The 25,151-nt window shown below is 37.9% G+C and overlaps 1 protein-coding gene across 1 annotated transcript; it reads left to right on the forward strand.

Annotated features, from left to right (window-relative positions):
* The first annotated feature begins 1,568 nt into the window (after nucleotides 1-1,568).
* Nucleotides 1,569-24,393, forward strand: LOC146729588 (uncharacterized). Its single transcript, XM_085495386.1, has 5 exons — nucleotides 1,569-1,683; nucleotides 4,856-4,942; nucleotides 7,074-7,267; nucleotides 9,435-9,513; nucleotides 24,021-24,393. Exons 2-5 carry the CDS (start codon nucleotides 4,907-4,909, stop codon nucleotides 24,039-24,041), a joined length of 330 nt encoding a protein of 109 aa, XP_085351512.1. The 5' UTR covers nucleotides 1,569-1,683; nucleotides 4,856-4,906; the 3' UTR covers nucleotides 24,042-24,393.
* Nucleotides 24,394-25,151: the final 758 nt, after the last annotated feature.

Here is a 25,151-nt window from a genome sequence, read left to right on the forward strand (position 1 = left end):
TACCAGCAAACAGAATAGCCAATATTCACCTTTGCAGACGAACGTGATTTAAAGTTATTGAACGTAAATTTAGATGTACAAAAGTAAATATATGCTGAGAATTTCGTATGAAAGTGTACGGTACAAGAACAATCAAACACAAATATACCATCATCGCCAGTGACCAGAAAAGCGGTCCAGGCTGATATGCATGTAAACTACAAGCGGGAAGAACGTCAAGCGGTTTATGTCATAAGTATCACGTGACCATAAATGTAATTTGTACGGCGGTTGGCGCGAATTGATGAGTTTTACCACATTCTCGGGATAGAGGGACTATTTTACGAACAACATGCTATTGATGAGAAATGTAACGTTCGTAAGTAGCGGATTACGTCATATAACGACGGCAATCCTAAAACGCTCATTGTCAACATTTGGAATGTGACGCACATTTCTCATTGGTGTGTTTGTTTATAGGTCAACAAAACGCTTGTTATTTTATTGTTAAAATTCAGACAACTACTAAATTTAACTAATTTATTAGTTGTCTGAGGTTAAAACAATACAGATCTTTGTTGTAGTTAGCAGAGACAGCTGACAAATAAACACACAAATCTTGCCTAGCCCACAGTCTATAGAGGGACTGTGCCTAGCCATGATACTCAGTAAAATTGGCATATCGCCAAAAACACGGGACCATCACACACACGTCTGTAGAGACGCCGTTCCATGGAGAATTTTTAGAGGTGTTCTCAATTTACAGAGGTTCGCCAAAAAGAACCTATTACTTTGCACATGAAAGTAGAGTTGGACCCCCCCCCAAGCACCATCACCAAACTAACTTCGACAGTTTGAGAACACCCCTTACGTACTCAATACAGACATAAAATATATCGACCTTTCTGGTGGGGTCATGTGATCACACACAACTCTGCGATCCGCTGCCTTTAACACTGCTTGACCAATGGTTGCAGTGACTTTTAAGCCGGTCCCGCTGCGCCCAAACTTACGGGCTAATCTGCACTGGCTCGGAAGGTTGTAAATGATTAGCTAGTTTGAATTTGCATAACAATACTGACCATGAACGTGCATTCAACGCCACAAGTTTTTTTGTTTTTTTAGCCAATCAGAATTCATCTTCCGAGCCAGTGCAGATCAGCCGAAACTTACACTTGAATACCCGTCTTATTGTAATCTAGTGAGTTGAATAATTTGAATAATTAATGTAACGTGAATTGATGGATGTCGGAATCACGGCGATTGGTTGTCACATTTGACGTCACCAAGTCTGAAATTATTATATCTTTTTTTTAGTTTTTTTTTTTTTTTGTAATTGTAACACAACACTTATTTCTGAGGATTGGTGTACTCCAATTGTTAAACCGGCGAATATGATAAATGACAAATGTCGAGTCAATTACGTATACAATACAATACCATGTACGTTGCATTTCTTCACGAATAAGTTTCCTCCCGCCACACAAGTATAAGCAATCTGATTGGTCGGCTACGCTGCCGGGTTTAAGAAAAAAACGATTTCAAATAGAATACTAGTATGCGTCAAAAAAGCAACTATTATTGTCGCATGAGGGCGCTCGTAAATTCCACTAACACTTGTTGTTTTATGACATCACTTTCGATTTTCCTTAGCAACCTGTACAAGGAACTAAACGTGTAGTCTCTGCCACCACGGTTGTATTTGTGAGTATATGAGTATCACTGTTATAATTTGCTCAACGATTATATTTTTGTATGCCAAGTTGTAGTCAAACTAAGAGGTGACTACACCATGGAGCTCCATGCTTTGACGGTGGCTGTGCACAGCGGCCTTGTTTGATTCTACCGAAGACAGCTGGCGTATAAAGTGCCTCGGTAGAATGACCTGCGTTTTGAAGGCCGTTCTTTCTACCTGGATTCCTACGCTCTGCACGCCTTTCAAAATCCATAAAAAGTTGCGGATTATCGATTTTGATCGGAGTTAAAGGTCTGATAGAGGAACAAACATGAACGTAGACCATAGTCGATCGTAACAAAAATGACTCTTCAATCGCAACCGTGGCGTTGGGTAGGGTAGGGCATGGAGGGTAGAAAAGAGAGGGTAGGGCGAATGGTGGTGTACCATGGTTTCAAGTTTCTGAGTTTATATTCATAACACTGATTGTCATTCAATGACCTCAATTTTCTTAAAAAGACACACACCAGCATTATGGGTTTCATACTCCCTTACAAACGTACCTCTCTCAGATTTGCTCATTTTGTAATTTATATTTTTGTCGATTCAATTTAGGTAAAAAATTCAATTTTCGAATTATTCCTGAAAATGGCTTTCCCAATTGCGTTGATATTTGTATGTAAACAACTTGGGTGGAATTTGTTTGTTTAAAAGAAAATAGGTCTTAACAACTCTGAAAGCAATTTAATTTTTCGGTGGTAACTATACTTAAATTTCCTTCAATAGTACTTAGTTAGTGCATAAGATGTGTCTTAAGATCATTATATCGTAAGTCATATTTGGGTGATTGGCTATGCGCTTCTATTAGTGATGCGCTTATACGTTACCCTATTTAGTAAGTGATTGTGTTTATTTTGTCCAAAATTATAGAAAAATACAAAAACAATAGGCAGAATGTTGCACTTAAATATTGGTGAGAAAAGTTAAACGTCGGTGGTCGTCGCACAGCGCGTGTTTGGATTTCATGTAAACAAACAATGTATTTTACATACGTTGTGTATGTTGCTTTGAGTCCCATACTGAACAGGACGTGGCACGATGACCACCACCCTTTAATGAGATATGTACTGTACTTGACATATATTCATTTGTCTATCGAAGTGTATTTAGGGAATAATTGTTTCCTTTATCAAAGTTCACATTTTGGGAAATTAAAAATTCACTGAAATTTCTCGCTGCTATTACACATAGTGCTTTAATAATACTAATTCAAAACACACTTCAAAGACATGAAACTTTATTCTTAATCTACAGGATTGTAATCACAATCGGATATGTTGTACAAATTAGTATAACACTGAATTAAATTATAAAACATAATTTGATGTTAAATTAACATACCTGAATTATTATAACAAGGCTTTACATTAGATAGATACATATTATTTTATTTACCATTATAGTAATGCTTCCCATCTCAATACATTTATACCAATTTCAGTATCGGTTAGGTGGACCTCTAACAGATTTGTTCATTTCCTGATAACTTAAGTTCTGTATTTTCAGTGAATATGATATTATTGACTTCTTCTCGAAAACTACCAGCTTGTACATTTTATTTGTTCTTTGGTTGGACCACTACCAGAATTTTGTAATTTCATGATAAATTCATAATTTTATGACAGTTTTCCTCATTCCACTATCTTTAGTGAATATTCTGTGCATTTTTGGTATAAAATGATATTATCAACTTCTTCTTGAAAACTACAGACCCAATTGTTTTTATATTTGACATGCAGTTAGAAAATATTTATCATTTTTGGTTAACAAAAATATTTTTAACTTCCTCTTATAAACAAGCAGCCTGATTGCTTTGACAATTGGTATGTATACAATAGATGGACTTATATCAGAATTGTTATTTGTCAATGATATCTTTAATCCTACAATTTTAGTGAATATTTTTGTAATTTTTTCTAAACAGTATAACGATAGTTAATGTTATTGAGTTCAATCAACAGATATGAGAGTAGAGCTGTATCACTAAGAGTTTGCATACTTGTTTAGCCCATGACTGGACACAGTGCGGAGGCTTATAAATTGGGTTCTGTCCAGCAATTTTTCATGCAGTCCAATTTGGTTGACTCTTGGTTCACAGACAATTGTGTTCTAGAACATTAACTGTGGTTGATTTGTGTTACAATCCAATCCAAGATAATCAACTGTCTGCCATTTTATATTTGACCAAAATCATCAGATTTTTTCTTAAATGAGCAGCATTCAAATCTGTATATTAGGTTCAAACTTGATAATCAAGACAACAGGGTTCTGGCACATAAAGTAAAGTAGATCTACATCATGATTCAATCAAAGACGACTGTCGTTGTCGTCCAAAGGCCAGCATATTTTATCACGTTCACTAGTTCACTGACCACGAAACCCGGCTTATTTGAATATAGGGCAAAATAGAATGTTTGCACACGAACAGTCATTATCTCTTAGCAACTAAGTTTTAATATAATTAGGGCAAGGTCAGTTTAGTTTGAGATCAAGCAGGCAACTAGGAAGCACATGAATTTGGATGGACAGCAAAGCAAAGGGATATATGTTTTTTACAAATACGCCTGTGTTACTCATGATAACAGATTGACAACCTGTTTGAATGTGAACCAGGACAATACAGCCAAGTAGTGATTTTATCTAGTGAAGTTGAGTTACATGTTATTCTTGTGTTTGTGTAAAGGAGGCAATAAAATTACAGAACTTGATAAACTGTTTTACACCTATTTTATCAAGAGTTACCACAATAACACCAACTGCTTCACATAGGCTTGTGAATGCATTGGCAGCAATGACCTAGGTAGCCATATTGCAAATGATCAAAAGTATTATGGGATAGTTAACCAAACACAACTATGCCAATCATAAATTGTGTATGAATCTGCAATCTAACATAACTATCCCACAATGCACCATAATTTGGGATTGCGATATATGTCTTACATTATTTTGCCAACATTGACATAGACTCCATATGTTAAATTAGTTTTTGTAAGTTTATCATTAAAACCGTTCATATTTGGTTATATATTTTCCCTTGAGTTTGTTCATTTCATGATTTGGGGTTGTCCATACTGAAATAGAAAAAAACATAAATGTGACAAAATCTTGCAATTAACTATGTTTTATTATTACTTTCAGTTTACATAACAGCAACGGAATATTTACCAAGTACAACAGGACTATACCAAGATGTCTGTTCAACCACCACCGTATAGCCATTCACAGGTATTTTTGTACAATATTTTTGTCAATTTTAGGGCCTTCCTGTCTGTATTTTGCTCTTTGCTGTCGGTTTACACATCTAAAGGGTTGCATTCTGTGAGAATGTCAATTTCAACCTGTTGTCATATGGTTGTGAGTATTTGGTGGTCTTGCAGAGTGCTTCCTCTTTTATTGGCAATACATATTTGTAAGATTATGTATTTATTTATTTTTAAATTCTTAAGGAATGATCTTCAATTCAATTTTCCCAACTTTTTAATTCAAAATGGGTTAAAAGTATCACTCACTAAAACGTGGTTCTAAACAGACTACAGGAATAAACAGAACAGAGTGAAAATACTAATTAACTATGTACAGTGGCCAGCATATTGAGACATATTCATATGTTAAAATAGCTGGAGGTGTTTGTCGTACCAGGTGACACAGACTGAGAAATCACACCAGTAGTTTTTTTTTCAAGTTAAGACTATCCATAAAAAACAACTACCCTGGTAGGTACAGCTGACCTTAGGTCATTCAATACATTGTCAGCCAGCTTTCTAGCTCATTGTTGACAATAGCAAATAATACTAAAGATTTTCCCCTTGAGATCATTAGTTGGCTATAGGTTTAACAGGCAATATAGCACACACTGGTAATCTGTTAGTTTTCCAAACAGCGGTTTATTGTTTGTTTTCCTGCATGATTTTTTAGCTGATATTAACATGCAAGTAAGGGGCAACATCAATGGATCAACGTCTGTTAAATCGAAGGAGTCGTCACCTGTGCATGCATCAGATGGCCATAGTGTGTCATTGTTTACAAACAAGCGTCGACCCATGTGCCTTTGCGTTTTTAGCGTGTGTTGTTATCGTCACTTGGGACTCAGTTCCCATACGTGCACAAGTGACGACCCTCCCGCTTTAAAAAGCTTAATTCCTTTAGTCTGGGATCGTGGGGTTGGTTACACACACTTATTTAATGAAAAACTAATTATAAGATGTGTTTATTATGATATAAACATGGTGTTTCACCATTCCTGAAATAAGGCAATATTTATACCTATGATACATATTATGTACTTAAGTTTTACAAAATTTAAGAAATTCATTATTTTTTTTATCCTACAATGGACATTTGATTGTTTCCTAAGTGTACATGGTTATGAGCAAAATTGTAGCAGTATATTCTGACTTATCATAAACTGCAAAACTGTCAAAAACTTATAATTAAACTTTTGTTTGTTGTGGAAAATAATGCCACAGTCCATCAACACTTTTGTAAAATAATATAAACCACTGTAAAACACCTTGGAACCCCGTAGGCAGGCCGGTGACACCGGTTCGCACTTAAGGGGGTACCCCCCCCCCCCGCCAAATTCCAAGGGAAAATCAAAACATTTAAAACACAGAACAAGTAACATAAAACATATATGCGCTGCTGTAAGTGTGTGCAATGATAGCCCACCAAGAGGACAAAACTCTTGGCTCCTGTGCGTGTGCTAATTTTGCTAATTCAATGATGTTCGTTTGTATCGATGTTTAACAACAAGACAAGGCAACTTCCTGTTTTAAATAGATCATACCTGCCACAATTACTGTAGAATGCGAAGTGTGTTATCCTTGATTTTACAAAGTGCATCCTCTACCGTCCACATAATCTCAAATTCAGGCAGTTGGTTCATGATCCGGGAACATTTATATTCTGTTTCAAGCCTCGACTTAATGCTTTGAATAAAAATTTCCAGAGGCTCACTCGAGCCTTTGTTTTGCCTTTTATTAGAACGGCTAACATAAATTGCAATTATATTATATTATATAGGTCCAAAATGGAGGTAAAAACAGAGCAATTTAAAACTTTTTCAGGACTTTTACTGGATTAAATTTGTGTTATATTCATAGTGCAATGTAGAAAACAACAACAACATATATTTCCATAAAATAAAAAATGTTCAATCACCTCTCTGTCGAAACTATTTTGTTTCATGAATTTATGTGCAGTTTCAATTTTTAGAAACTCATTTTAATAATTTAATAAGTTTTTCCATACCATTATCACAATTTTTTCCAAGATTATTTGTTGGTATTAATATTATGTTATCACAATCCACATCCATAATCAATAAATAACTGTTATTTATTTAATGTGCCTACAGGCACCTTCCCCTCAAGGATATCACCCGCCACCACAGCAAGGCTACCCACCACCACAGCAAGGCTACTACCCACCACCACAACAGCAAGGTTACTACCCACCACCACAACAGCAACAGATGATGATGTCTAACAACACTGTTGTGGTAGCTGGTGCAGCTCCTGCACCTCAAACAACAATCATACAAACTCAGCAGTAAGTACTAAATGCCATTTTATCTAAAATACAATTATAGATGTTTGTGTAGTTCTTGTAAGTCAATATTCATCACCACTCATAGGTAACTATATATATATATACATTTATATATACCATTACTTCCTTGGTCATAAGCTGAAAAGTAAGAGTTAGGCGAATACCAAAAGACAACCTCACAAATTTTTTGTTGTTGAACATTATAACTACTGTAAAAAATGTTTTTTTAGCTAGCATGTTATTTTAACTAATTTAGCTAATCTGTAAATTTGCTAATTCAAGATGTCACTAATTGAAAATAAAGTATATTCTCACAATGAGATTGTTGACACTTTAACTAAATTAAGATTCAGTTTAATTCATGCATGGAGTCAAATTCGCTAAAATGGCATGTAGCTATTTAAGGTAAAGATGCAGGTTCGTGGGCACTTGGGAGTGAAATTTTTTTTTATTATCCAAACAGTCTTGGCTATAGGCTGTTAAAATTTTGTAGAATCGTGAATAGTGGAATATACTCAAAAAACGATTTTAAAATATAGATAACTGGTGCAAACATTCTCTCTTTTGAATGCTTAGCAAGATTTAGCAAGGCTGTACATAAATAATAAAAAAGAAACATGGTGAAAAAAAGAAATGATGGGATTTCCATATTATGCACTATATTTAACTTTTCACAAAACAATAATACATTTAAATTTAGAACTGTTACAGCCATTTTAATTATGAGCATTAGCAAACTTCTTACTGAGTGAATGGTTATGCAAATTAGCAATTATCTCAGCTTCTTTTTAGTGCACATCCCAGAACTTTAAAAAAATAGCTCCTAGACGCTTTGACCTTTTGTTTTGAAATTTTCACAAATGATTGACAATGTGTTTATCCTTCAAAACGTTGTTTTTGGTTGAACAGTGTTACAACAATCGTACAGACAACTAGCCTGGGTGTTAATTTATGCATAAACTTGAAGTAGTGACAGTTTTCAAGACTGCACTTTCTTCATAGTAAACAGATGTACCCGTGAATCAATTTTGACAGGAAACAGAAGTACATGTATGGTTTAGAAGCAATTTTTTTTTAAATCATTTTTGACCAAAAAAGCACATTTTTGTGCATAATTCAAACTAAAGTGTCCATAAAAAAAAATAATAACAAAATTTTAAAATTCATACAATAAGCTGTCCGAAAATATATAGTTTTGTGGACAAGGGAGGTCAGGTCATCTTGGTTTCCTAATCAACTAATTAAAATACATGTCAGGCAAACTGCATCTCTACCTTAAACATGTTTTACAGTATGTTGTCCCCTCAAATTATTATCCAAATGACAATTTTCCTTCACAATGTGCCAGGCTAGAGGGAATAAAGTAAGAAAAAAATGGCATTGGAAAATGAGTTGCGTCATCATTGATTATCTCACTTTTGAAATGTAGGTAGGAACAAAAATGTTCATAAAAACTAAATACCCACATTTTATTATAATAATATTTACATACTACACTGTATCTGACTCTGAAAATTAATGTGGTTGGTTGGAAAACAGTTAAGGACAAGATCTTCATAATTCATCTTTGTTGTGAATGTTTTTAATCATACACAAATTTTCACTGCAAAGCAATTACCACCATGATGTTTTTCTGCATGATTTGACCTGGAAAATCATCCTTTGACCTTAAGGTCATGTCTGTTATTAACTAAACAATATCTTAATTTTTCAAGATCAATTCTACACCATGAGTCTATACACCTGGGATGCCCTCAACTCTTTAAACCTTTCACCACCAGTTACCTGGGTTACCTCTTCTCATTACAAATTCACAAAATTCAAATTCAAGAGTAAAAACTGATAATTGACACACATTTTTTCTGTTGGCTTTAAAATTAGGGGTCATTTCCAGAAATATATAAAAAAAAAAAAGTGCAGAAAAAATTGGGCGAGAAAGTCTGGTGGTGAAAAGGTTAAATGTCTAAAAATATATCAGGAAAGTACGGTACGGTGCATCTCAGACAATTATCAGCATAACATCCTACATGTTACAGTTATATGTAGAAACTTTATGTATTTATTCGTTAATACCATCATATTACAGCTTCATAGTTCTACATTGTGTAGTTTTCATTAATTTTTCCAAGATTACCAATTTTTGTGTTCTATTGTATGTTGATTACAGACGACAAGGAGTAAACCATTGCTTGCATTGCGTTATAACATTCTTCTTTTTTCCATGGGTAATTGTATGGATTATCTTGGTAAGTATATTAAATGATTATTATCGTCTTCTTTATTCAGCTAAAATAACACTCACTGTGCATGATGACATAGCTGATGAACGATATAGTACTGTGTATGTCTGGTATCTCAGCTAGTGTAGTACTGTGTATATCTGGTATCTCAGCTAGTGTAGTACTGTGTATATCTGGTATCTCAGCTAGTGTAGTACTGTGTATGTCTGGTATCTCAGCTAGTGTAGTACTGTGTATGTCTGGTATCTCAACTAGTGTAGTACTGTGTATGTCTGGTATCTCAGCTAGTGTAGTACTGTGTATGTCTGGTATCTCAACTAGTGTAGTACTGTGTATGTCTGGTATCTCAGCTAGTGTAGTACTGTGTATGTCTGATATCTCAGCTAGTGTAGTACTGTGTATGTCTGGTATCTCAGCTAGTGTAGTACTGTGTATGTCTGATATCTCAGCTAGTGTAGTACTGTGTATGTCTGGTATCTCAGCTAGTGTAGTACTGTGTATGTCTGGTGTCTCAGCTAGTGTAGTACTGTGTATGTCTGGTATCTCAGCTAGTGTAGTACTGTGTATGTCTGGTATCTCAGCTAGTGTAGTACTGTGTATGTCTGGTATCTCAGCTAGTGTAATACTGTGTATGTTTGGTATCTCAATTAGTGTATTACTGTGTATGTCTGGTATCTCAACTAGTGTAGTACTGTGTATATCTGGTATCTCAGCTAGTGTAGTACTGTGTATGTCTGGTATCTCAGCTAGTGTAGTACTGTGTATGTCTGGTATCTCAACTAGTGTAGTACTGTGTATGTCTGGTATCTCAGCTAGTGTAGTACTGTGTATGTCTGGTATCTCAACTAGTGTAGTACTGTGTATGTCTGGTATCTCAGCTAGTGTAGTACTGTGTATGTCTGATATCTCAGCTAGTGTAGTACTGTGTATGTCTGGTATCTCAGCTAGTGTAGTACTGTGTATGTCTGATATCTCAGCTAGTGTAGTACTGTGTATGTCTGGTATCTCAGCTAGTGTAGTACTGTGTATGTCTGGTGTCTCAGCTAGTGTAGTACTGTGTATATCTGGTATCTCAGCTAGTGTAGTACTGTGTATGTCTGGTATCTCAGCTAGTGTAGTACTGTGTATGTCTGGTATCTCAGCTAGTGTAATACTGTGTATGTTTGGTATCTCAGTTAGTGTATTACTGTGTATGTCTGGTATCTCAACTAGTGTAGTACTGTGTATATCTGGTATCTCAGCTAGTGTAGTACTGTGTATGTCTGATATCTCAGCTAGTGTAGTACTGTGTATATCTGGTATCTCAGCTAGTGTAGTACTGTGTATGTCTGATATCTCAGCTAGTGTAGTACTGTGTATGTCTGATATCTCAGCTAGTGTAGTACTGTGTATATCTGGTATATCAGCTAGTGTAGTACTGTGTATGTCTGATATCTCAGCTAGTGTAGTACTGTGTATGTCTGATATCTCAGCTAGTGTAGTACTATGTATATCTGGTATCTCAGCTAGTGTAGTACTGTGTATGTCTGGTATCTCAGCTAGTGTAATACTGTGTATGTCTGATATCTCAGCTAGTGTAGTACTGTGTATGTCTGATATCTCAGCTAGTGTAGTACTGTGTATATCTAGTATCTCAGCTAGTGTAGTACTGTGTATATCTGGTATCTTAGCTAGTGTAGTACAGGAGTACTGTGTATGTCTGATATCTCAGTGAGTGTAGGACTGTGTATGTCTGGTATCTCAGCTAGTGTAGTACTGTGTATGCCTGGTATCTCAGCTAGTGTAGTACTGTGTATGTCTGGTATCTCAGCTAGTGTAGTAGTGTGTATGTCTGGTATCTCAGCTAGTGTAGTACTGTGTATATCTGGTATCTCAGCTAGTGTAGTACCCGGGTACTGTGTATGTCTGGTATCTCACTGAGTGTAGGACTGTGTATGTCTGGTATCTCAGCTAGTGTAGTGCTGTGTATGTCTGATATCTCAGTGAGTGTAGTACTGTGTATGTCTGGTATCTCAGCTAATGTAGTACTGTGTATGTCTGGTGTCTCAGCTAGTGTAGTACTGTGTATGTCTGGTATCTCAGCTCGTGTAGTACTGTGTATGTCTGGTATCTCAGCTAGTGTAGTACTGTGTATGTCTGGTATCTCAACTAGTGTAGTACTGTGTACGTCTGGTATCTCAGCTAGTGTAGTACTGTGTATGTCTGGTATCTCAGCTAATGTAGTACTGTGTATATCTGGTATCTCAGCTAGTGTAGTACAGGAGTACTGTGTATGTTTGGTATCTCAGTGAGTGTAGGACTGTGTATGTCTGGTATCTCAGCTAGTGTAGTACTGTGTATGCCTGGTATCTCAGCTAGTGTAGTACTGTGTATGTCTGGTATCTCAGCTAGTGTAGTACTGTGTATGTCTGGTATCTCAGCTAGTGTAGTACTGTGTATATCTGGTATCTCAGCTAGTGTAGTACCCGGGTACTGTGTATGTCTGGTATCTCACTGAGTGTAGGACTGTGTATGTCTGGTATCTCAGCTCGTGTAGTGCTGTGTATGTCTGATATCTCAGTGAGTGTAGTACTGTGTATGTCTGGTATCTCAGCTAATGTAGTACTGTGTATATCTGGTATCTGAGCTAGTGTAGTACTGTGTATGTCTGATATCTCAGCTAGTGTAGTACTGTGTATGTCTGATATCTCAGCTAGTGTAGTACTGTGTATATCTGGTATCTCAGCTAGTGTAGTACTGTGTATATCTGGTATCTCAGCTAGTGTAGTACTGTGTATATCTGGTATCTCAGCTAGTATAGTACTGTGTATATCTGGTATCTCAGCTAGTGTAGTACCGGGGTACTGTTTATGTCTGGTATCTCAGCCAGTGTAGTACTGTGTATGTCTGGTATCTAAGCTAGTGTAGTACTGTGTATATCTGGTATCTCAGCTAGTGTAGTACTGTGTATGTCTGGTATCTCAGCTAGTGTAGTACTGTGTATGTCTGGTATCTCAGCTAGTGTAGTACTGTGTATGTCTGGTATCTCAGCTAGTGTAGTACTGTGTATGGTTGGTATCTCAGCTAGTGTAGTACCGTGTATGTCTGGTATCTCAGCTAGTGTAGTACTGTGTATGTCTGGTACCTCAGCTAGTGTAGTACCGTGTATGTCTGGTATCTCAGCTAGTGTAGTACTGTGTATGTCTGGTATCTCAGCTAGTGTAGTACTGTGTATGTCTGGTATCTCAGCTAGTGTAATACTGTGTATGTCTGGTATCTCAGCTAGTGTAGTACTGTGTATGTCTGGTATCTCAGCTAGTGTAGTAATGTGTATGTCTGGTATCTCAGCTAGTGTAGTACTGTGTATATCTGGTATCTCAGCTAGTGTAGTACTGTGTATGTCTGGTATCTCAGCTAGTGTAGTACTGTGTATGTCTGGTATCTCAGCTAGTGTAGTACTGTGTATATCTGGTATCTCAGCTAGTGTAATACTGTGTATGTCTGGTATCTCAGTTAGTGTTGTACTGTGTATGTCTGGTATCTCAACTAGTGTAGTACTGTGTATGTCTGGTATCTCAGCTAGTGTAGTACTGTGTATGTCTGATATCTCAGCTAGTGTAGTACTGTGTATGTCTGGTATCTCAGCTAGTGTAATACTGTGTATGTCTGGTATCTCAGCTAGTGTAATACTGTGTATGTCTGGTATCTCAGCTAGTGTAGTACTGTGTATGTCTGGTATCTCAGCTAGTGTAGTACTGTGTATGTCTGGTATCTCAGCTAGTGTAATACTGTGTATGTCTGGTATCTCAGTTAGTGTAGTACTGTGTATGTCTGGTATCTCAGCTCGTGTAGTACTGTGTATATCTGGTATCTCAGCTAGTGTAGTACTGTGTATGTCTGATATCTCAGCTAGTGTAGTACTGTGTATGTCTGATATCTCAGCTAGTGTAGTACTGTGTATATCTGGTATATCAGCTAGTGTAGTACTGTGTATGTCTGATATCTCAGCTAGTGTAGTACTGTGTATGTCTGGTATCTCAGCTAGTGTAGTACTGTGTATATCTGGTAGCTCAGCTAGTGTAGTACTGTGTATGTCTGGTATCTCAGCTAGTGTAATACTGTGTATGTCTGATATCTCAGCTATTGTAGTACTGTGTATGTCTGATATCTCAGCTAGTGTAGTACTGTGTATATCTGGTATCTCAGCTAGTGTAGTACTGTGTATATCTGGTATCTCAGCTAGTGTAGTACAGGAGTACTGTGTATGTCTGGTATCTCAGTGATTGTAGGACTGTGTATGTCTGGTATCTCAGCTAGTGTAGTACTGTGTATGTCTGGTATCTCAGCTAGTGTAGTACTGTGTATATCTGGTATCTCAGCTAGTGTAGTACCCGGGTACTGTGTATGTCTGGTATCTCACTGAGTGTAGGACTGTGTATGTCTGGTATCTCAGCTCGTGTAGTGCTGTTTATGTCTGATATCTCAGTGAGTGTAGTACTGTGTATGTCTGGTATCTCAGCTAATGTAGTACTGTGTATATCTGGTATCTCAGCTAGTGTAGTACTGTGTATGTCTGATATCTCAGCTAGTGTAGTACTGTGTATATCTGGTATCTCAGCTAGTATAGTACTGTTTATGTCTGGTATCTCAGCCAGTGTAGTACTGTGTATGTCTGGTATCTAAGCTAGTGTAGTACTGTGTATGTCTGGTATCTCAGCTAGTGTAGTACTGTGTATGTCTGGTATCTCAGCTAGTGTAGTACTGTGTATGTCTGGTATCTCAGCTAGTGTAGTACTGTGTATGTCTGGTATCTCAGCTAGTGTAGTACTGTGTATGTCTGGTATCTCAGCTAGTGTAACACTGTATATGTCAGGTATCTCAGCTAGTGTAGTATTGTGTACATCTGATATCTCTGCTAGTGTAGTACTGTGTATATCTGGTATCTCAGCTAGTGTAGTACTGTGTATGTCTGATATCTCAGCTAGTGTAGTACTGTGTATGTCTGGTATCTCAGCTACTGTAGCACTGTGTATGTCTGATATCTCAGCTAGTGTAGTACTGTGTATGTCTGGTATCTCAGCTAGTGTAGTACTGTGTATGTCTGGTGTCTCAGCTAATGTAGTACTGTGTATGTCTGGTATCTCAGCTCGTGTAGTACTGTGTATGTCTGGTATCTCAGCTAGTGTAGTACTGTGTATGTCTGGTATCTCAGCTAGTGTAGTACTGTGTATGTCTGGTATCTCAGCTAGTGTAGTACTGTGTATGTCTGGTATCTCAGCTAGTGTAATACTGTGTATGTCTGGTATCTCAGTTAGTGTAGTACTATGTATGTCTGGTATCTCAACTAGTGTAGTACTGTGTATATCTGGTATCTCAGCTAGTGTAGTACTGTGTATGTCTGATATCTCAGCTAGTGTAGTACTGTGTATATCTGGTATCTCATCTAGTGTAGTACTGTGTATGTCTGATATCTCAGCTAGTGTAGTACTGTGTATGTCTGATATCTCAGCTAGTGTAGTACTGTGTATGTCTGATATCTCAGCTAGTGTAGTACTGTGTATGTCTGATATCTCAGCTAGTGTAATACTATGTATATCTGGTATCTCAGCTAGTGTAGTACAGTGTATGTCTGGTATCTCAGCTACTGTAGTACTGTGTATGTCTGATATCTCAGCTAGTGTAGTACTGTGTATGTCTGATATCTCAGCTAGTGTAGTACTGTGTATATCTGGTATCTCAGCGAGTGTAGTACTGTGTATGTCTGATATCTCAGCTAGTGTAATACAGGGGTACTGTGTATGTCTGGTATCTCAGCTAGTGTAGTACTGTGTATGTCTGATATCTCAGCTAGTGTAGTACTGTGTATATCTGGTATATCAGCTAGTGTAGTACTGTGTATGTCTGATATCTCAGCTAGTGTAGTACTGTGTATGTCTGATATCTCAGCTAGTGTGATACTATGTATATCTGGTATCTCAGCTTGTGTAGTACAGTGTATGTCTGGTATCTCAGCTAGTGTAGTACTGTGTATGTCTGATATCTCAGCTAGTGTAGTACTGTGTATGTCTTATATCTCAGCTAGTGTAGTACTGTGTATATCTGGTATCTCAGCGAGTGTAGTACTGTGTATATCTGGTATCTCAGCTAGTGTAGTACAGGGGTACTGTGTATGTCTGGTATCTCAGTGAGTGTAGGACTGTGTATGTCTGGTATCTCAGCTAGTGTAGTACTGTGTATGTCTGGTATCTCAGCTAGTGTAGTACTGTGTATGTCTGGTATCTCAGCTAGTGTAGTACTGTGTATGTCTGGTATCTCAGCTAGTGTAGTACTGTGTATATCTGGTATCTCAGCTAGTGTAGTACCCGGGTACTGTGTATGTCTGGTATCTCACTGAGTGTAGGACTGTGTATGTCTGGTATCTCAGCTCGTGTAGTACTGTGTATGTCTGGTATCTCAGTGAGTGTAGTACTGTGTATGTCTGGTATCTCAGCTAGTGTAGTACTGTGTATATCTGGTATCTCAGCTAGTGTAGTACTGTGTATGTCTGATATATCAGCTAGTGTAGTACTGTGTATGTCTGGTATCTCAGCTAGTGTAATACTGTGTATATCTGGTATCTCAGCTAGTATAGTACTGTGTATATCTGGTATCTCAGCTAGTGTAGTACCGGGGTACTGTTTATGTCTGGTATCTCAGCCAGTGTAGTACTGTGTATGTCTGGTATCTAAGCTAGTATAGTACTGTGTATGTCTGGTATCTCAGCTAGTGTAGTACTGTGTATGTCTGGTATCTCAGCTGGTGTAGTACTGTGTATGTCTGGTATCTCAGCTAGTGTAGTACTGTGTATGTCTGGTATCTCAGCTAGTGTAGTACTGTGTCTGTCTGGTATCTCAGCTAGTGTAGTACTGTGTATGTCTGGTATCTCGGCTAGTGTAGTACTGTGTATGTCTGGTATCTCAGCTAGTGTAGCACTGTATATGTCTGGTATCTCAGCTAGTGTAGTATTGTGTATATCTGATATCTCTGCTAGTGTAGTACTGTGTATATCTGGTAGCTCAGCTAGTGTAGTACTGTGTATATTTGTTATCTCAGCTAGTGTAGGACTGTGTATATCTGGTATCTCAGCTAGTGTAGTACTGTGTATGTCTGGTATCTCAGCGAGTATAGTACTGTGTATATCTGGTATCTCAGCTAGTGTAGTACTTTGTATATCTGGTATCTCAGTTAGTGTAGTACTGTGTATGTCTGGTATCTCAGCTAGTGTAGTACTGTGTATGTCTGGTATCTCAGCTAGTGTAGTACTGTGTATGTCTGGTATCTCAGCTAGTGTAGTACTGTGTATATCTGGTATCTCAGCTAGTGTAGTACTGTGTATGTCTGGTATCTCAGCTAGTGTAGTACTGTGTATGTCTGGTATCTCAGCGAGTGTAGTACTGTGTATATCTGGTATCTCAGCTAGTGTAGTACTGTGTATGTCTGGTATCTCAGCTAGTGTAGTACTGTGTATGTCTGATATCTCAGGTAGTGTAGTACTGTGTATATCTGGTATCTCAGCTAGTGTAGTACTGTGTATATCTGGTATCTCAGCTAGTGTAGTACTGCGTATGTCTGGTATCTCAGCTAGTGTAGTACTGCGTATGTCTGGTATCTCAGCTAGTGTAGTACTGTGTATGTCTGATATCTTAGCTAGTGTAGTACTGTGTATATCTGGTATCTCAGCTAGTGTATTACTGTGTATGTCTGGTATCTCAGCTAGTGTAGTACTGTGTATATCTGGTATCTCAGCTAGTGTAGTACTGTGTATATCTGGTATCTCAGCTAGTGTAGTACTGTGTACATGTATGTCTGGTATCTCAGCTAGTGTAGTACTGTGTATGTCTGGTATCTCAGCTAGTGTAGTACTGTGTATGTCTGATATCTCAGCTAGTGTAGTACTGTGTATGTCTGGTATCTCAGCTAGTGTAGTACTGTGTATGCCTGGCATCTCAGCTAGTGTAGTACTGTGTATGCCTGGTATCTCAGCTAGTGTAATACTGTTCATGTCTGGTATCTCAGCTAGTGTAGTACTGTGTATGTCTGGTATCTCAGCTAGTGTAGTACTGTGTATGTCTGGTATCTCAGCTAGTGTAGTACTGTGTATGCCTGGTATCTCAGCTAGTGTAATACTGTTCATGTCTGGTATCTCAGCTAGTGTAGTACTGTGTATGTCTGGTATCTCAGCTAGTGTAGTACTGTGTATGTCTGGTATCTCAGCTAGTGTAGTACTGTGTATGTCTGATATGTCAGCTAGTGTAGTACTGTGTATGTCTGGTATCTCAGCTAGTGTAATACTGTGTATGTCTGGTATCTCAGCTAGTGTAGTACTGTGTATGTCTGATATCTCAGCTAGTGTAGTACTGCGTATGTCTGGTATCTCAGCTAGTGTAGTACTGCGCATGTCTGGTATCTCAGCTAGTGTAGTACTGTGTATATCTGATATCTTAGCTAGTGTAGTACTGTGTATATCTGGTATCTCAGCTAGTGTAGTACTGTGTATGTCTGGTATCTCAGCTAGTGTAGTACTGTGTATGCCTGGTATCTCAGCTAGTGTAGTACTGTGTATGCCTGGTATCTCAGCTAGTGTAATACTGTTCATGTCTGGTATCTCAGCTAGTGTAGTACTGTGTATGTCTGGTATCTCAGCTAGTGTAGTACTGTGTATGTCTGGTATCTCAGCTAGTGTAGTACTGTGTATGTCTGGTATCTCAGCTAGTGTAGTACTGTGTATGCCTGGTATCTCAGCTAGTGTAGTACTGTGTATGCCTGGTATTTCAGCTAGTGTAGTACTGTACATGTCTGGTTTCTTAGCTAGTGTAGTACTGTGTATGTCTGATATGTCAGCTAGTGTAGTACTGTGTATATCTGGTATCTCAGCTAGTGTAATACTGTGTAATACTGTGTATGTCTGGTATCTCAGCTAGTGTAGTACTGTGTATGTCTGATATCTCAGCTAGTGTAGTACTGCATATGTCTGGTATCTCAGCTAGTGTAGTACTGTGTATATCTGGTATCTCAGCTAGTGTAGTACTGTGTACATGTATGTCTGGTATCTCAGCTAGTGTAGTACTGTGTATGTCTGGTATCTCAGCTAGTGTAGTACTGTGTATGTCTGATATCTCAGCTAGTGTAGTACTGTGTATGTCTGATATCTCAGCTAGTGTAGTACTGTGTATGTCTGGTATCTCAGCTAGTGTAGTACTGTGTATATCTGGTATCTCAGCTAGTGTAGTACTGTGTATATCTGGTATCTCAGCTAGTGTAGTACTGTGTATATCTGGTATCTCAGCTAGTGTAGTACTGTGTACATGTATGTCTGGTATCTCAGCTAGTGTAGTACTGTGTATGTCTGGTATCTCAGCTAGTGTAGTACTGTGTATGTCTGATATCTCAGCTAGTGTAGTACTGTGTATGTCTGATATCTCAGCTAGTGTAGTACTGTGTATGTCTGGTATCTCAGCTAGTGTAGTACTGTGTATGCCTGGTATCTCAGCTAGTGTAGTACTGTGTATGCCTGGTATCTCAGCTAGTGTAATACTGTTCATGTCTGGTATCTCAGCTAGTGTAGTACTGTGTATATCTGGTATCTCAGCTAGTGTAGTACTGTGTACATGTATGTCTGGTATCTCAGCTAGTGTAGTACTGTGTATGTCTGGTATCTCAGCTAGTGTAGTACTGTGTATGTCTGATATCTCAGCTAGTGTAGTACTGTGTATGTCTGGTATCTCAGCTAGTGTAGTACTGTGTATGCCTGGTATCTCAGCTAGTGTAGTACTGTGTATGCCTGGTATCTCAGCTAGTGTAATACTGTTCATGTCTGGTATCTCAGCTAGTGTAGTACTGTGTATGTCTGGTATCTCAGCTAGTGTAGTACTGTGTATGTCTGGTATCTCAGCTAGTGTAGTACTGTGTATGTCTGGTATCTCAGCTAGTGTAGTACTGTGTATGCCTGGTATCTCAGCTAGTGTAGTACTGTGTATGCCTGGTATCTCAGCTAGTGTAGTACTGTACATGTCTGGTTTCTTAGCTAGTGTAGTACTGTGTATGTCTGATATGTCAGCTAGTGTAGTACTGTGTATGTCTGGTATCTCAGCTAGTGTAATACTGTGTATGTCTGGTATCTCAGCTAGTGTAGTACTGTGTATGTCTGATATCTCAGCTAGTGTAGTACTGCGTATGTCTGGTATCTCAGCTAGTGTAGTACTGCGTATGTCTGGTATCTCAGCTAGTGTAGTACTGTGTATATCTGATATCTTAGCTAGTGTAGTACTGTGTATATCTGGTATCTCAGCTAGTGTAGTACTGTGTATGTCTGGTATCTCAGCTAGTGTAGTACTGTGTATATCTGGTATCTCAGCTAGTGTAGTACTGTGTATATCTGGTATCTCAGCTAGTGTAGTACTGTGTATATCTGGTATCTCAGCTAGTGTAGTACTGTGTACATGTATGTCTGGTATCTCAGCTAGTGTAGTACTGTGTATGTCTGGTATCTCAGCTAGTGTAGTACTGTGTATATCTGATACCTCAGCTAGTGTAGTACTGTGTATGTCTGATATCTCAGCTAGTGTAGTACTGTGTATGTCTGGTATCTCAGCTAGTGTAGTACTGTGTATGCCTGGTATCTCAGCTAGTGTAGTACTGTGTATGCCTGGTATCTCAGCTAGTGTAACACTGTTCATGTCTGGTATCTCAGCTAGTGTAGTACTGTGTATGTCTGGTATCTCAGCTAGTGTAGTACTGTGTATGCCTGGTATCTCAGCTAGTGTAGTACTGTGTATGCCTGGTATCTCAGCTAGTGTAGTACTGTACATGTCTGGTTTCTTAGCTAGTGTAGTACTGTTTATGTCTGATATCTCAGCTAGTTTAGTACTGTGTATGTCTGATATCTCAGCTAGTGTAGTACTGTGTATATCTGGTATCTCAGCTAGTGTAGTACTGTGTATGTCTGGTATCTCAGCTAGTGTAGTACTGTGTATATCTGGTATCTCAGCTAGTGTAGTACTGTGTATCTCTGGTATCTCAGCTAGTGTAGTACTGTGTTCATGTATGTCTGGTATCTCAGCTAGTGTAGTACTGTGTATGTCTGATATCTCAGCTAGTGTAGTACTGTGTATGTCTGGTATCTCAGCTAGTGTAGTACTGTGTATGCCTGGTATCTCAGCTAGTGTAGTACTGTGTATGCCTGGTATCTCAGCTAGTGTAGTACTGTGTATGCCTGGTATCTCAGCTAGTGTAATACTGTTCATGTCTGGTATCTCAGCTAGTGTAGTACTGTGTATGTCTGGTATCTCAGCTAGTGTAGTACTGTGTATGTCTGGTATCTCAGCTAGTGTAGTACTGTGTATGTCTGGTATCTCAGCTAGTGTAATACTGTGTATGTCTGGTATCTCAGCTAGTGTAGTACTGTGTATGTCTGGTATCTCAGCTAGTGTAGTACTGCGTATGTATGGTATCTCAGCTAGTGTAGTACTGTGTATATCTGATATCTTAGCTAGTGTAGTACTGTGTATATCTGGTATCTCAGCTAGTGTAGTACTGTGTATGTCTGGTATCTCAGCTAGTGTAGTACTGTGTATATCTGGTATCTCAGCTAGTGTAGTACTGTGTATATCTGGTATCTCAGCTAGTGTAGTACTGTGTATATCTGGTATCTCAGCTAGTGTAGTACTGTGTACATGTATGTCTGGTATCTCAGCTAGTGTAGTACTGTGTATGTCTGGTATCTCAGCTAGTGTAGTACTGTGTATATCTGATATCTCAGCTAGTGTAGTACTGTGTATGTCTGATATCTCAGCTAGTGTAGTACTGTGTATGTCTGGTATCTCAGCTAGTGTAGTACTGTGTATGCCTGGTATCTCAGCTAGTGTAGTACTGTGTATGCCTGGTATCTCAGCTAGTGTAATACTGTTCATGTCTGGTATCTCAGCTAGTGTAGTACTGTGTATGTCTGGTATCTCAGCTAGTGTAGTACTGTGTATGTCTGGTATCTCAGCTAGTGTAGTACTGTGTATGTCTGGTATCTCAGCTAGTGTAGTACTGTGTATGTCTGGTATCTCAGCTAGTGTAGTACTGTGTATGCCTGGTATCTCAGCTAGTGTAGTACTGTGTATGCCTGGTATCTCAGCTAGTGTAGTACTGTACATGTCTGGTTTCTTAGCTAGTGTAGTACTGTTTATGTCTGATATGTCAGCTAGTGTAGTACTGTGTATGTCTGGTATCTCAGCTAGTGTAGTACTGTGTATGCCTGGTATCTCAGCTAGTGTAGTACTGTGTATGCCTGGTATCTCAGCTAGTGTAGTACTGTACATGTCTGGTTTCTTAGCTAGTGTAGTACTGTTTATGTCTGATATCTCAGCTAGTTTAGTACTGTGTATGTCTGATATCTCAGCTAGTGTAGTACTGTGTATATCTGGTATCTCAGCTAGTGTAGTACTGTGTATGTCTGATATCTCAGCTAGTGTAATACTGCGTATGTCTGGTATCTCAGCTAGTGTAGTACTGTGTATGTCCGATATCTCAGCTAGTGTAGTACTGTGTATGTCTGGTATCTCAGCTAGTGTAGTACTGTGTATATCTGGTATCTCAGCTAGTGTAGTTCTGTGTATGTCCGATATCTCAGCTAGTGTAGTACTGTGTATGTCTGGTATCTCAGCTAGTGTAGTACTGTGTATATCTGGTATCTCAGCTAGTGTAATACTGTGTATGTCTGATATCTCAGCTAGTGTAGTACTGTGTATGTCCGATATCTCAGCTAGTGTAGTACTGTGTATATCTGGTATCTCAGCTAGTGTAGTACTGTGTATGTCTGATATCTCAGCTAGTGTAGTACTGTGTGAGTCTGGTATCTCAGCTAGTGTAGTACTGTGTATATCTGGTATCTCAGCTAGTATAGTACTGTTTATGTCTGGTATCTCAGCCAGTGTAGTACTGTGTATGTCTGGTATCTAAGCTAGTGTAGTACTGTGTATGTCTGATATCTCAGCTAGTGTAGTACTGTGTATATCTGGTATCTCAGCTAGTGTAGTACTGTGAATGTCTGGTATCTCAGTTAATGTAGTACTGTGTATATCTGGTATCTCAGCTAGTGTAGTACTGTGTATGTCTGATATCTCAGCTAGTGTAGTACTGTGTATATCTGGTATCTCAGCTAGTGTAGTACTGTGAATGTCTGGTATCTCAGTTAGTGTAGTACTGTGTATATCTGGTATCTAAGCTAGTGTAGTACTGTGTATGTCTGATATCTCAGCTAGTGTAGTACTGTGTATATCTGGTATCTCAGCTAGTGTAGTACTGTGAATGTCTGGTATCTCAGCTAGTGTAGTACTGTGTATATCTGGTATCTCAGCTAGTGTAGTACTGTGTATATCTGGTATCTCAGCTAGTGTAGTACTGTGTATGTCTGGTATCTCAACTAGTGTAGTACTGTGTATGTCTGGTATTTCAGCTAGTGTAGTACTGTGTATATCTGGTATCTCAGCTAGTGTAGTACTGTGTATGTCTGGTATCTCAGCTAGTGTAGTACTGTGTATATCTGGTATCTCAGCTAGTGTAGTACTGTGTATATCTGGTATCTCAGCTAGTGTAGTACTGTGTATGTCTGGTATCTCAGCTAGTGTAGTACTGTGTATGTCTGGTATCTCAGCTAGTGTAGTACTGTGTATGTCTGGTATCATAGCTAGTGTAGTACTGTGTATATCTGGTATCTCAGCTAGTGTATTACTGTGTATGTCTGGTATCTCAGCTAGTGTAGTACTGTGTATATCTGGTATCTCAGCTAGTGTAGTACTGTGTATGTCTGGTATCTCAGCTAGTGTAGTACTGTGTATATCTGGTATCTCAGCTAGTGTAGTACTGTGTATATCTGGTATCTCAGCTAGTGTAGTACTGTGTATGTCTGGTATCTCAGCTAGTGTAGTACTGTGTATGTCTGGTATCATAGCTAGTGTAGTACTGTGTATATCTGGTATCTCAGCTAGTGTAGTACTGTGTATGTCTGGTATCTCAGCTAGTGTAGTACTGTGTATGTCTGGTATCTCAGCTAGTGTAGTACTGTGTATGTCTGGTATCTCAGCTAGTGTAGTACTGTGTATGCTTCAGTTAGTGATAGTGATGTGTTCATCTTAAGGGTATCTCATTTCAGCATGAATTATGTCAACTGATATATATATATCAATGAATGTGTTATAAGTATATCTACAGAGGGATCTCTGCATGGCTAAATAGAGCAGACTAAAACAGATTTATAATAAATGCATTTCTAATATATAAACATTTCTTTTGCCTGTTTTAAAAATATATGATAAATGCTGAATTCTGTTTTTGTAATAAACTCATTTCTACAAACCATCTTGTCTTCTAATAAACATGTTTGGAATTGATTTTAATGGATTAAAAATGCACTACATGCATGTTTGAAATATGTATATTTCTTTCTGGTTGTCATAATAAAATAATAAGGTTGTATGCAGTTGTAACAATTAGTGTATTATTATTTTCAGTGTATCATGGATGACTCCTAGACTGGTGTCTGTGAAGTTTATAGCAGGACATATCAACTATTTAGATGAACTGCTGAGATAAGAGAGACACAGTTATGAACCTGTCTACAGGGTTGAAATATTCTAGTGCAGCAAAGATATATATAACTATACAGTGAAATACCATACTATTGTTTTTTTCTGACCCAATACTGAAGTAATACTAACAGTTTTTTGTTTTTTTTAAATTCTCGTCATACATAGTACTGTATTTGTGACTTGGGTGCAAAGCATACAGAGAGAGTCTTTGCAGTTAGCCTGTTTATGTGTATGTATGATGTGTATGTCATGTGGAAATATTTTATTAAAAATAAAAATTACAGGAAAAACTCAATTGTTTCAGCTTATGTTGTTTTAAGTACAATAACAATCATATTAGATAAACTACATTAAGTGAAACATTTTTAAGGTATAGATGCAGGTTCGTGGGCACTTGAGAGTGAATTTTTTTTTTTTGCTTTTTATTATCCAAAAAGTCTTGGCTATGGACTGTTGAAATTTTGTAGAATTGTGAATAGTGGAACATACTCAAAAAACGATTTTAAAATATAGATAACTGGTGCAAAATTATCTCTTTTGAATGCTTAGCAAGATTTACATAAGCCTGTACATAAATAATAAAAAAAAAACATGGTGGGAAAAAAGAAATGACGGGATCTCCATATTATGCACTGTATTTAACTTTTTACAAAACGATAATACATTTAAATTTGAAACTGTAACAGCCATTTTAATTATGAGCATTAGCAAACTTCTTACTGAGTGAATTGTTATGCAAATTAGCAATTATCTCAGCTTCTTTTTAGTGCACATTCCAGAAATTAAAAAAAAAATAGCTCGTAGACACTTTGATATTTTGTTTTGAAATTTTCACAAATGATTGACAATGTGTTTATCTTCAAAACGCCGTTGGGGCATTGTATTTAGTTGAATAGTGTTACAGTAATCGTACAGACAACTAGCCTGGGTGTTAATTTATGCATAAACTTGAAGTAGTGAAATTTGAGCTGCTGCCCTACAAAATTGACAACTGGTAGACAGTTTTCAAGCTGGCGTTTTCTTCATAGTAAACAGATGTACACATAAACCAAT

The sequence above is a fragment of the Saccoglossus kowalevskii genome, chromosome 21 (genome assembly GCF_978046115.1).
Source record: "Saccoglossus kowalevskii chromosome 21, keSacKowa6.1, whole genome shotgun sequence".
In the NCBI taxonomy this organism is placed as follows: domain Eukaryota; kingdom Metazoa; phylum Hemichordata; class Enteropneusta; family Harrimaniidae; genus Saccoglossus; species Saccoglossus kowalevskii.

Excerpts from the sequence above, each read along its gene's own strand:
- LOC146729588 (XM_085495386.1), top strand. The coding sequence starts at position 4,907 with ATGTCTGTTCAACCACCACCGTATAGCCATTCACAG. Across the intron at positions 7,268-9,434 it reads ACAATCATACAAACTCAGCA|ACGACAAGGAGTAAACCATT; the intron begins GTAAGTACTAAA and ends TGTTGATTACAG. Across the intron at positions 9,514-24,020 it reads TAATTGTATGGATTATCTTG|TGTATCATGGATGACTCCTA; the intron begins GTAAGTATATTA and ends TATTATTTTCAG.